Source organism: Populus nigra, chromosome 2 (genome assembly GCF_951802175.1).
Source record: "Populus nigra chromosome 2, ddPopNigr1.1, whole genome shotgun sequence".
In the NCBI taxonomy this organism is placed as follows: Eukaryota; Viridiplantae; Streptophyta; class Magnoliopsida; order Malpighiales; family Salicaceae; genus Populus; species Populus nigra.
The window spans coordinates 43,355,863-43,367,855 of NC_084853.1; the positions used below are offsets into that span (position 1 = coordinate 43,355,863).

General features: G+C 32.0%; 1 protein-coding gene across 1 annotated transcript; it reads left to right on the forward strand.

Annotated features, from left to right (window-relative positions):
• The first annotated feature begins 7,009 nt into the window (after positions 1–7,009).
• Positions 7,010–7,762, forward strand: LOC133681968 (brassinosteroid-responsive RING protein 1-like). The gene has a single exon (XM_062105179.1). The coding sequence runs from the start codon at positions 7,162–7,164 to the stop codon at positions 7,657–7,659; it is 498 nt and encodes a 165-aa protein (XP_061961163.1). The 5' UTR covers positions 7,010–7,161; the 3' UTR covers positions 7,660–7,762.
• Positions 7,763–11,993: the final 4,231 nt, after the last annotated feature.

Consider the following 11,993-nt stretch of genomic DNA (forward strand, 5'->3'; position numbering starts at 1 on the left):
AAAAGAAACATGTTTGCACGAGACATGCCCACGTACGACTCCCCGAAGTCATGCTTGAGCAGAGCCTTCAACGTTCTAAACCCAATATCCTCACGACGTACAGGCGATGGTTTCGTGCCTGGGGACTAGGGCGTTGGGGGCGTTTTACAATGAGCACGGAATTTATTTTAAGAAAAATAATAAATATAATTAATGCTATTGATAAGATGATGATATTGATTGTTGTGATAATGAAAATGAAGATAATAATTGTGACATTGCTGGGAGATGATGGCAGCGGTTTCGACAATGATAAAGATGAAGATTGGATGGTTGAGAAGAAAAATAGTGCTATGAATTGATTACTATCCCTAAACTATTTTAGATAATTTTATGGGTTAATTTTATGGGTTGGGAATATCTTTTAACAAGTAAGTTAAGTTTATAGATTGGATATATTAACCAAATCTTTGTAAATTATTTATACAAAACAAACACTCTTCTCATTGTCATGAGTGACAAATAGGAAAAAAGTCTTGCTCGAACATTTAATTCTCAAAAGCCCATGATCTAAGTAATGTGTCGAAACCAGCTTAGTGGGTTCTATTTTAGGAAAGAATCCAACTCTTCTGGGCTTGGATATATTTTTTTATTAATAATTTTTAATGTGTGTAACTCATTAGATTTATAATATATCAGTCCAGATATAAATTATAATTATGAATAAATAAAATTAAATAAATCAAACAATTTAACTTATTATCAGTTTCAATTAATTTCTATTTAAAATCAAGTGCATCATTTAGTAACGTGTTATGATCCCCTAAATATTATGAAAATTATAAATAGTTTGACTTAATTTTTTAATGACCGAATTCTCAGTGTAGTTATTATCACTTCATCTATCTTTACAATTTGTCGCTGTTGGAAATACTTTTACTTAGACTATAACTTCAAAAATTATTTGGTTATAGAAAATATTTATGGAGTTCGTCTTACATTGTAGTAAAAACTTGGGTTCAAAACAAGCATGAATTTTAATTTTTTTATTGAATATATTTTCTTCAAACCACATAAACTAATTCCATTTCTAAACATTTTATTTAATTTTATTTTTATTAAAACATTTTATTTCATTCTATTTTTATATCAAATTTAGTTTTAATTTCTTTTTTTATTGATTATTTTTTTCAATTTCATTCCTCGATATTTGTTTGATTAAAAATTTTACTTCTTTATTTTTTAAAGCTTGCCTTTAATGGGGTCACCTCAGTCTCATAACCCAGATAAGATATTCGAAGATTAGTCCAAGTTGACTTTTGTTTTTTTAAAGTATTTTTTTATATTTTTTTCTGGTGTTTTTAATTTTTTGCTTTCTTATTATTTACAGAGTCTTTTTAATTTCATGTTCTATAATATTTTAATTTAAATATTTTAACATAAAATATGTCTGTTATGTCAAATCATATTTGTTCATAATATTATAACCATTAATCCTTTTAATAAGACCAACTTCTTAAAATATGTAAGTGCGGTTTTTTGTTTTTCAAAATTCAATTAAAATTTGTCAAAAACATTCCAAATCCTGGAAAAGTATTGGCTAGAACCAAAGTGGTGAATTAATAAAATTGAATGGACGCAGAATAGAAACATGTCCACATCAAATATATATATATATATATATATAAAGGAGGAGGAGGAGGAGGAACGAAGATGTGAAATGCAGTTTAAGAAGGAGCCACGTTAGGAAGGAAAATAAAACAAATCAGGAGTCAAGATCGAAGCCCACACTTGAGAGAAGATAAGACTATAATTGAGCTGCTGGCCTGAGGCCTGTGGGTGTGCATGCACTAGAGACAGTTGGATAGGAGACAGAGATCAGACATCTTGGTTCTGCATTAGGTCCCCATGTCAGTAAATTTCAAAGACACACAGGAAAATCCAACTATGCTTCACATCAAATCATTGTATAAAAATTTAACTTTCAGCTTTATACATGGCCTGCACTTAACTTAAATAATGTGAAAATCCAACCAGATTCTGTTAGGTATAACATGAGTACAATTTTGTGCCCTATTGATGAGCATTGCCCGTGAAGTCTCTGCGTATGGGAGCTCTTTTTTTTTTTTTTCTGATTTGCTTTGTGGCTCCATTTTCTCTTAGCTTGGGATCTTGTAGCATCTGATATACCAAAACAGTGGAGAGGGAAATTTGTTCACTCGCAAACTCCCTTGTCCTTTTACTTTTCTGTGTTTTGATCTTGAGAGAATTCTTTTTTCTCCTTTGAGAACTCCATTGATGATTATAATTAATTTGGTGAATTTTGGATTCATTGGAAGCCAATCCATGAATCAATGAACCACGAGCCATCACGCTGGCATGATCCAAACACATTGATGTCCTTTGCATCTATAAATATGTTGAGTCGAATCCTTGTTGTGCGTCTAGCTAACCTAGCACAGGCCCTAGAGCCTACCCTTTCTCCATTCGAGCCAACCCCACCATGCTAAGAGTCAAATTTTTGTTCTGTCATTAGGAATAATACTAATAATTTCGCTGTTTTCTGATTTCAGAAATAAAAGGTGTTGCCTTTTGAAAAAAAAAAATAAAGATAGTACCGACACGCTGCCATAAATTTTTTGTTTGTTTGTTGAATTTAACTCTCCTTGTAAAGCAAGATCTAGATCCCTGAGTTCTTTCACCCTCATACTTTTCATGATTCATGGATGTGAACTGTTTGAAATTTGAATAGATAGTGTGTGTGTGTAGTTTGCCATTTCCCTTCATCAAAACTACGCACCTATATATATATATATATATATATATATATGAAGTTTTAACTCTTTGTTTATTTACTCGCTAGGTCTTAGTAGATTTTGGCATGCCCTACAGGTTTGATGACAATTTAACTACTTGCCATGAATCAACAGCTAAATACTTGGACAGCGATGTTCGAGCATCTGGGACATGAGTGTCTTGTCCTAGCCAGGCAAACAGCTGCAATTGTTAGATAGGATTTCATGTTCATGGTGCGCACTTTCATCAGCTGAATGTTCAGAAAAACTAGAGCTTAAAGGATGGTCTCCTGATCCAACCATGAGGGCTTGTTGGTTGGCCAGGGTTCGCACCACCGACGATATTTGTCCTGCCTCTTTCCCTCTCTGATCCCACTGTTACTGGCCTGCCACTCTCGAGTATTAAAGGACCCCCGGATTCTACTTGCCTTGCCCCCTTATCATGCTTGGACTTTTCAAATAGGCTTTGCCCCACATCGTCTATTTCAATTCGGTCCTGACTGCCATCACTTGGACTTGGCACTATCTTTCAACAGTATCACCCTTTTCTTTTCCTTCTATTCTTTTCATTTATTGGAAATTAAATGATTTACTTTAGAAAAAAAGATATTTTAAAAGCGTGTTAAGAAAAAAAAATTGACAATAGTTAGCCCTATTTGTTTCCTCTTTCTACCTGTCCATAGTCGAGCAACATTGAATATGGATCATGATAATAAAGCCAGTTACACACTGAAGATACTGTTTGCTTCACAGCCGGTCATACCTTTTAATAAAATAAATAAAATAAAATTTACTAATATCAAAAATAAATTTTTAAAAAAATATAAAAATATTATTTTAATATATTTTCAAGTAAATAACACTTAAAAAAACCAACTCCTAACACAATATCAAATACTACCCAGGAGGTTGCAAAGCTACTTTACAAAGTCTTGGAAATAAAAACTTAAACTTGGACCTTTATCGATGGACGGGAATAATAATTCAGTTCTTATGATGAGAGGTTTTGGTAGGGGAATGGAGTTTCGCAGTTGTCCTCTTCTTCCTCGATGATTCCTTGTATGAGAACATATATAATTGTCCACTAAAAGTATATTTTTAATTTTTCAGACGAGGGTTTAGTGAACAGAAAATGGTCAATCTTCTCCCTCAATCCTCCAACATTTCAAGCACTGAAAGAAGATTATTTTTTAATTTGCTTCGAAATTATGCCAAGCAACTTTACATACAAGCCATCTTACACTCAAAAAAGTGTTCGATGATATACCCTTTTGCCACGGCTTTTTCTAGCCCATATATATACACTATAAGTAAGCCTCCTTGAATCAAAAGTAATTTCTTAAAACCTTATTTGTTTTTGTATTTTTAAAATATTTTAAATTTTTTTATTTTAAATTAATACATTTTTAGTGTTTTCAGATTATTTTAATGTGCTGATATTAAAAATAAATTTTAAAAAAATATTATTTTAATATATTTTCAAATAAAAAATAATTAACACTGTATTTTTAAATTATACTTAAATAAAACCATAAATAAGCAAATGTATGTTTAAGTGGCTAGGGGAGCCGAGTCAACAATGATTAGATGCGGGATGGAGAGATCCGCAATAATATTGTAATTAATGCCATTAATGGACCTCGAGGGAGCATATCGTTGATTGATTGCTTTGTTCTCTTAAGACGTACAGCCAAAGCAGACCACACATGGAAGTGCTCGAATCATTTAGCATTATGACAGAGAAAATAAAAATATGTGCATTAAATAGCTATTTAATGCAAGCAGCCATCAATGATCGTTAGCATTCAGCTAGTGGTGGTAATAAATGATTTTAAAATTAAAATAATATATTTTTTATTTTTTAAAAATTTATTTTTAAATATATTAACAGAATCTAAAAGCATAAAAGAAAATATTTTAAAGAAAAAAAATCAAATTTTTTTAGAAAAACAAACTGCCACTTAATTAATGCTCTCCCTCGAATGAGTGAAAAAAGTTTGCCTCGCCATTTGCTAAACTTGAACCTTTTCATGATGGGCTAATCCATGTACTAATAATGGCTCTGATTACTAACTACTAGTGCACTTTATCTTTTTAATTTACCGTCAACAAATACATTAGTCAGGATTAAAATTTTTAAAATAGTTAAAAAAAAGTCAAGAGTGCACAGATTTTTTTTCCCCGGTGTAGTTAGCCTGGCCAAGCATATATTAGTCTTTTAATACTTAGCTATAGTGTTTTTTTTTATTAAATTATGTATGAGTTAATCGGGTATGAATCAATCAATGTAATGAATTCAAAAGGTAATTTCGATGATTAATAAAAACATTAATTAACTTTTAAAAAAATTACATGATAACTTTTTAAAAAAATATTGAGAGGAATAAATAATAATTAAAAGAATAAAAATAAAATAAAAAATAATTTAAATGACATCTATAAATTTTTTATTGGAGAGTGGGATTGAAAAGAAAAATAAATTTAACAAAAAAGATAAAAAAAAAACAAGGACCAAACTGAAAAACATAATATACCATGAATTTGGATTCAATATGAAATTGAAAACTAATAAAACCTTTATAAGATGGTCAAGAAAAAAAATTAAAAATAAAAGAACCAAATTGAAAAGAATGAAAACTAGGATTGAATAATGAAATTGAAAAAAAATAAAAATTTTACAAAAGGATAAAAAAACAAAAATTATAAATAAAAAAAATAAGGCCGGGGGTTGAAATGTCAAGAACAAATAGGACTCAGCTGTAATTTTCAAGGAAGAAGAGAGGAAAAAAAAAAGAAAAAAAGCTCCACTAGCGACAAACCATTCCACAACTGTCGATACGCTCTACACTAACAGGAAAAGGATGCGGTGATGTTTCCAACAATACGAGAGAATGTCATTATTTGACTGCTTAGAGCACTACACACGCCACTTAAGATGCTCGGGCACGTGCATCAACAACTTTTTCATTTGAACAATAATAAATTGTTCTTAAAATACCAAATTGCCTTAATGAACGTGGTGATAAAAAAATAAGGTGAAAATATCAAATTGACTTGAGGTAATCTTATCATTCTACTGTGTTAGAAAATAAAAGGATGTAAATATCTCTGGTTCCAACTTTAAAACTTCTAACTTAGAGAGTAGTCAAATAATTTTATTGTGCTTACAAAATTGAAAAAAAGACATTTGTAACCTTGGCCAATCTTTTGATTATTAATGAGCAATATAAAAAAATTGAAATACCCCTAACACAATGACATTTGAGTTTTTTTAAGGGTGAAATGATAATTACATTGTAGCAGTGAATAGAAAGACATGTCCATGGTCAAAGTGAACTCGCCTTCTGTTTTAAATATTTTGTGATACCTTATTATAGTTAAACTTGAATACTACAATCAATTGTTTTTTTATAATCAGCCTATTTAAAATCTGATTAAAAAAAGACAAGTCCATTAAAGGACACATTATTCACTCTGCGGGCCTTCTCTCTCTTAGTTATACTGTATATCAACCCAATAAATAAAGCTTACATTCAAAGTTTTATTTTTTATTTTGTAAAGTATTTTCCTGACTTTTTTATACTGGACTGCATTGTGAAAAAATAGTTAATAAAATTAATTTTCCGGTAAGAGAAAAGAATAAGCTTTAGGTGGAGGAAAGTAATTTACTTTTCTACAAATAAATGAGTCGTTAAATCCGTCATTACAAGACATTGCAACCGTTGAAAGAGGAATTTTGTAAGATAATCTATTAAGATGTGATTCACCAATATCTCCAAAGCAGAGAGAGATTTTTTCAGTCCTGGCAATGCTGATGACTGTCCTCTCAGTTAATAGACACAAATCACCACAAGATAATCAAAAAGAGCAAAATTACAAAAGAGATAGAGCAGCCGAGGCAGATGATTACCATGCCAGCAGCATCACTTCCTCTCTCTTTCCACAATTACAGCACGTGGCACTTGTGCAAAATGTCCTCCTTGTGTATAATAAAACCGGTGGCTTTTTTCTAACAACTTCGGGTTTACGCGGCTTCCACAAAGTGAAACTACAGAACTACCCCTGATCACCACTGTCACAGACCAGTCAAATCGAATCCAGTTGCGGCGACCCACCTAAGAACCCACCCTTCTCCTTTTCTATTGGCCCTGGTAGAAACACCAAACTTCACAGCTGGTGACTTTATCACTCCCTCACTCCAGTCTCTCTGTCCTATATAAGAGTATGGAGGCACTCCCTACATCCCAAAACTGAAGCAGCTGAAGCAGAAGCTTCCCTTCTCTCTTCCCTTCTCTCTCTATAAATTCTTGAAGAAATACCCTTCTCTCTCCCATTATCTATCAGAAAGAAAATCCTTTTCTCTGTTTTCCTCTCCTTTTTCAGCTAAATGGGGTTTCCAGTTGGGTACTCGGAGGTTTTGTTACCCAAGCTGTTCGTTCACGCACTTTCCTTGCTGGGTTTCATCAGGGGCCTCGTTTTGTGTCTTTTTACCTATGTGGGTCTCTCAGATTTCCTTGAGACTGACAATATTTGGCCCGATTACCCGACCCGAACGCCCTTCTACCCGTCTCTATCGGCTGCCCTGATCCGGGAAATCTTGCCTGTCATCAAGTTCGAGGACCTGCTCGGCGGAGATGGTGGTTGTTGTGACTTGCCGGAGAGTTGTGCTGTTTGTTTGTATGAGTTTGAAGGAGAGGATGAGATCAGGTGGTTGAAGAATTGTAAGCACATTTTTCACAGGGCTTGTTTGGACCGTTGGATGGATCATGACAGGAACACGTGTCCCCTCTGTAGGACTTCGTTTGTGCCTGATGAGATGCAGGGGGAGTTTAATCAGCGGTTATGGGCCGCAAATAGCGATGATAGTGATTTTTACGATGAATAGAGTCCTGTTTCGGTTTCTTAGAGAGCTTGATGAGGTTGTCTGAAGTGTATATATACATGGAGATTTGGCAATTCAGCCAAATAAAAGATTTTTTTTAAAAAAATGTTTTACTCTCTTGGCATGAATGTCTGTCAGTATTTTATTTTATTTTATTTTTTCTTAACTAGTAAACAGGGATTGAAATGCATAATTGATGGTCAATTTCTTGATGCTGGGGTTGGTCTTCAGGAGAAACGGGTCAGCTTCATGAACTGGGTACACGAACCTTTTACCCGTATGATTAATGGGTTGATATGATTAGTGTGGGTCTAACAACTAGCATTAATTATTAGCTTAATTTGTCAATCTACTCCTTGGTTTTTATCCAGTGATCTCTTCTGAAAAACAGAGCTAAGCATGTTGATTTTAGTGAGATTTTGGCTGTAAATCCTCCTGGCCTCCCGTAGGCCATAGGGCATCAATCTCGTAGTTTACAAAAGAGAAAAAAAATATACTATCTCAAGAGAGCCTGAAAGCTCTTTCAAGGTGCATATTTTATGAAAAGGCTAATAAGCTAGGCTAGTCTCTTCATGTAACGCTCTCTAGTTTATTGCTATAGTCTCTTAGGGGGGGGAATTACAATTATTGGAGTTTGGATTGTTAGGCGGATTGCTAACCCTGTTGGCGTGCAGGTTGCTAGCCGACTGGCTCGGATCTTGTCAGTTTATGTTACGGGATTGCAGAAACTTCAGCCCGTCTCGTTCTATAATTTCCCCCTTTTTACCTCTTTTGTTTTTTTAGCTCTAGTACTTTGCCTGGTGTTGGTGGTTTGTGTTTTTTAATGATTTAGAAGGGAGTTTTGCTAAAAAAAAATAAAATAAACTGATATTTTTTTGTGTTTTTTTTATGTTCTAATGTTAAAAATAAAAAATTAATTTTAATATATTTTTAAATAAAAAAACTTTTAAATAGCATTCCGCATCGCAGTAAAAAAAATATAAATGGCGTTTATGATGTATTTCTGCTGTTATTTTAATTTCTTATCATGTCATGTCTTTTGATTAGCTAACACGTTGATCATGGTTTGTGTTAAATACGTCACGGCCAAGTCAGGTATCAAATTTGAATTTGAAGACTTTTTTTTTATATATATGTTTTTGCTTTCTGACAATAGAATTAAAAAAAAAAAGTCAATTTCAAATTTACCACTTGTGTTTTTTCTTCCCTTTTTTTTTTACAATAAAATAATAAATAAGATTTAACTCCAATTTATCACTTGTGTTTTTTCTTAAAACATATTTTTATTACTTGACAGTGGAATAAAAAAAAATGAAATTGAGATTTTGACATGCCTCACCCTAATGAATCTCATTGAGAATAAAATAGAACGCCCATAAATGTTTGGCACTGTGTTTCATAATCGTTTACTAAAAAATTTGAAATTTTTTTATTTTTTATTTAGTTTTAAAATTAATATATTTTTGATTTTTTCAGATATTTTTTATCTGCTGATGTCAAAAATAATTTTTTAAAAATAAAAAAAATATTATTTTAATGTGTTTTGTAATAAAAAACACTTTAAAAAACAGCTCTTACTATACTCCCAAACACCTTATATGTAGAATAACATAATTTAAAACTAACCGCTACAACAATCCATAATGTCAAACCCTACATCAATATAATTCAGCTTTAATTAACAAAACATTAAATTTTGTATGGCATTTTTATTGTTCACTTTCTTAGATATTCACTATGAATTTTAACAGACTTTTTCCCTAAATTTGTATTGAAAAAAAAATCTAGAAAACTTTTCACGACATAAAATTAGCAGTTAAAATAACAATGATTAAATCTAATTGAAAAAACAATTGGAGGATGAAATAAAAAAAAATATTATAAATCACCTCAAGTACAATAAACAACAACAAAAAGAATAAGAACTAAATTTAAGAGATGAAAAAAATTAAAAAATGATGAAATTAAAAATAATTTTTTCAAATAAAAAATTCACAATTGAGAAAACTATGACTAAATTTGAAGGGAAAAGAAATTGAAGGGATAGTGTGGATTTTCCAAGGGGTAACATGCAAATCAAGGGGAATAAGAGAGAAAGAGAAATAAAACGTGAACGTGCACAAAATCGGGTTGAATCACTGTGCACAAAATCGGGTTGAATCACATCAAAAGAGAAAGAAAATGTTAAGACAAATAAAATAATACGATGGAAGCACAATTACAACCACTAGAGTCAGTCGCACATGTTATCCGAAGATAATTAACACATGGTTAGCACACGTTAACATCGTTTTCTTTTATTTTATCTTGAAAATTACTAAAATACCCCTATTAATAAATGATAATAATAATAAAAAAAACATTATAAAATCACTACTAAGCCCTTAAAGTCAAGGCTAAAAAAATTTGATGGTAAGGGCAATAAAGTCATTATATTATTTATAGTAAAATAAAAATTGTATAATTGTTTATAGTAATGAGAATTACTATATAGATGATAAAATAGGAATAAAAAAAATTGGAACCACTAAAAATGATAAGAACAATTTCAACTAGTTCGAAATATATATATATATATATATATATATTAAAAAAAGTAAATATTAATAATTATTTAAAGAGTAACAAGAGATTTTTCACGCAACATGAGATCAGAATTAACGTGGTATGTTTCAATATAAGGAAAAAACATCCTTTGTTGGATCATATTATGGGATGGCAGTGTGATTCCTCTCTCAAGCTTATCTGTTCAAAAATGGCACTGCAATCGTGTTGGTGCATCAAGCGTGCCATAGCGAGGGCTGGCTGTAAAGGTGGTGGGGGTGCATTGATAATTTTGATGTTTGGTGGTGTGATAGTGAAATCGGCTTCTGTGAGTAGGACAGGGCAGACTAGGTGCATGACACAGGTTCAGAATCTGTCAATTCCCTCTGATCAGACCACCTGGATGCTAATTTCTTCAAGATTTCCTAGTCGAAGGTGAACGGCTTGACAGCATTGGAAATGCGAATTCAGACTCAAGAAGATCAGCTTATGATCAATACCATCTGATCACAGCAGGAAAAGAGAGGGACCTATCTCTGGTTCGGAGCTGTGCTCGAGAGGGGAGTTTGTCGAGTGGCCGGAGATGATAAAGAGCCTGTAAAAATTAGATGCGAGAGAGAACTACAAGAAAGATCTCGGCCCGGATTTAATTATATATATTCAGAACATTTAAGCAAGACGAATGATTGCAGTCCTTGACGCAGTTCTCTCTACGATGCTCAGAACATTCAAGCAAATCAACAATGATGAAGCATGATTTTGGCCCAGATATAAATGGAGATCCATTAATCATCTGCTTTATGTAGTGCTCTAGTGCCATGTCATGGATGACTTGAAGTTATCATGATTTGGTTAAAAATTAACTCATTTTCTGTAATTGAATTACGTAAATAAAAATCTTTTAATTGCTTTGGTGTAACAAAAAAATCGAAACTTCTTAAAATCATGGTAAGAAGCAGCCTTTATGCAATAGCCATAAGCACGATTGTGTAGTCAAACTTGCTTGACTGGTCGGATTTTTAATGATCCTATTAACTTGGTTATGTTATTGGGGGTGGGGACGGAATTGCTGTATTTTATTAATAAAAATAATCAATCTAGATTGAATTCAATTCAAGAATTTACGATCTAGTAATTCATATATTTTTTTTATGTCCATGTGGAGTCTGAAAACAACCTAATAATTATTTAAATTCATTTTATTTTTTAAATGATCGCATTAGATGGATGTTTATGGTGTATGCTAGGGGTGATCTTTTTCGGTTCAATTCGGTTTTTATCAAAAAAAAGTAACCAAACCAAATTTTTTTAAAAAAACCAAAATCAATTCAAACCGGTTTGATTCAGTTTTTCAGTTTGACTTGGTTTTTTCAGTTTGGGTTCGGTTTTTTGATTTCAGGCTTATAAAACCGAACCGGTCAGTTTTTTTAAAATTTTAATCGGTTTTTTTTCACGATTCAGTTTTTTCAGTTATTTTTTTCCGGTTTTCTCGGTTTTTCGGTTTTTTTACTCACCCCTAGTGTATGCACCCCATATACATTTTTTTTATTAATATTCTATAAACAAAAAAAAATTAGGACTATAATGTCATTTTGCTAAATATATCAACCTTAGAATAATTTATGAAAATCTTAAGATTCTACTCCCTTAATTTTAAATTCTATTCGGCACTCCTAGCAAGCACGTGAGAAGCTAATATTATCTGCAATTTTTTCCTTTCCCTTTTTCTTCTTCATTTTTTATCATGATGTTAACGAGGTTGATTAATCAGCTGCCGTTAAAAAATCCATCTT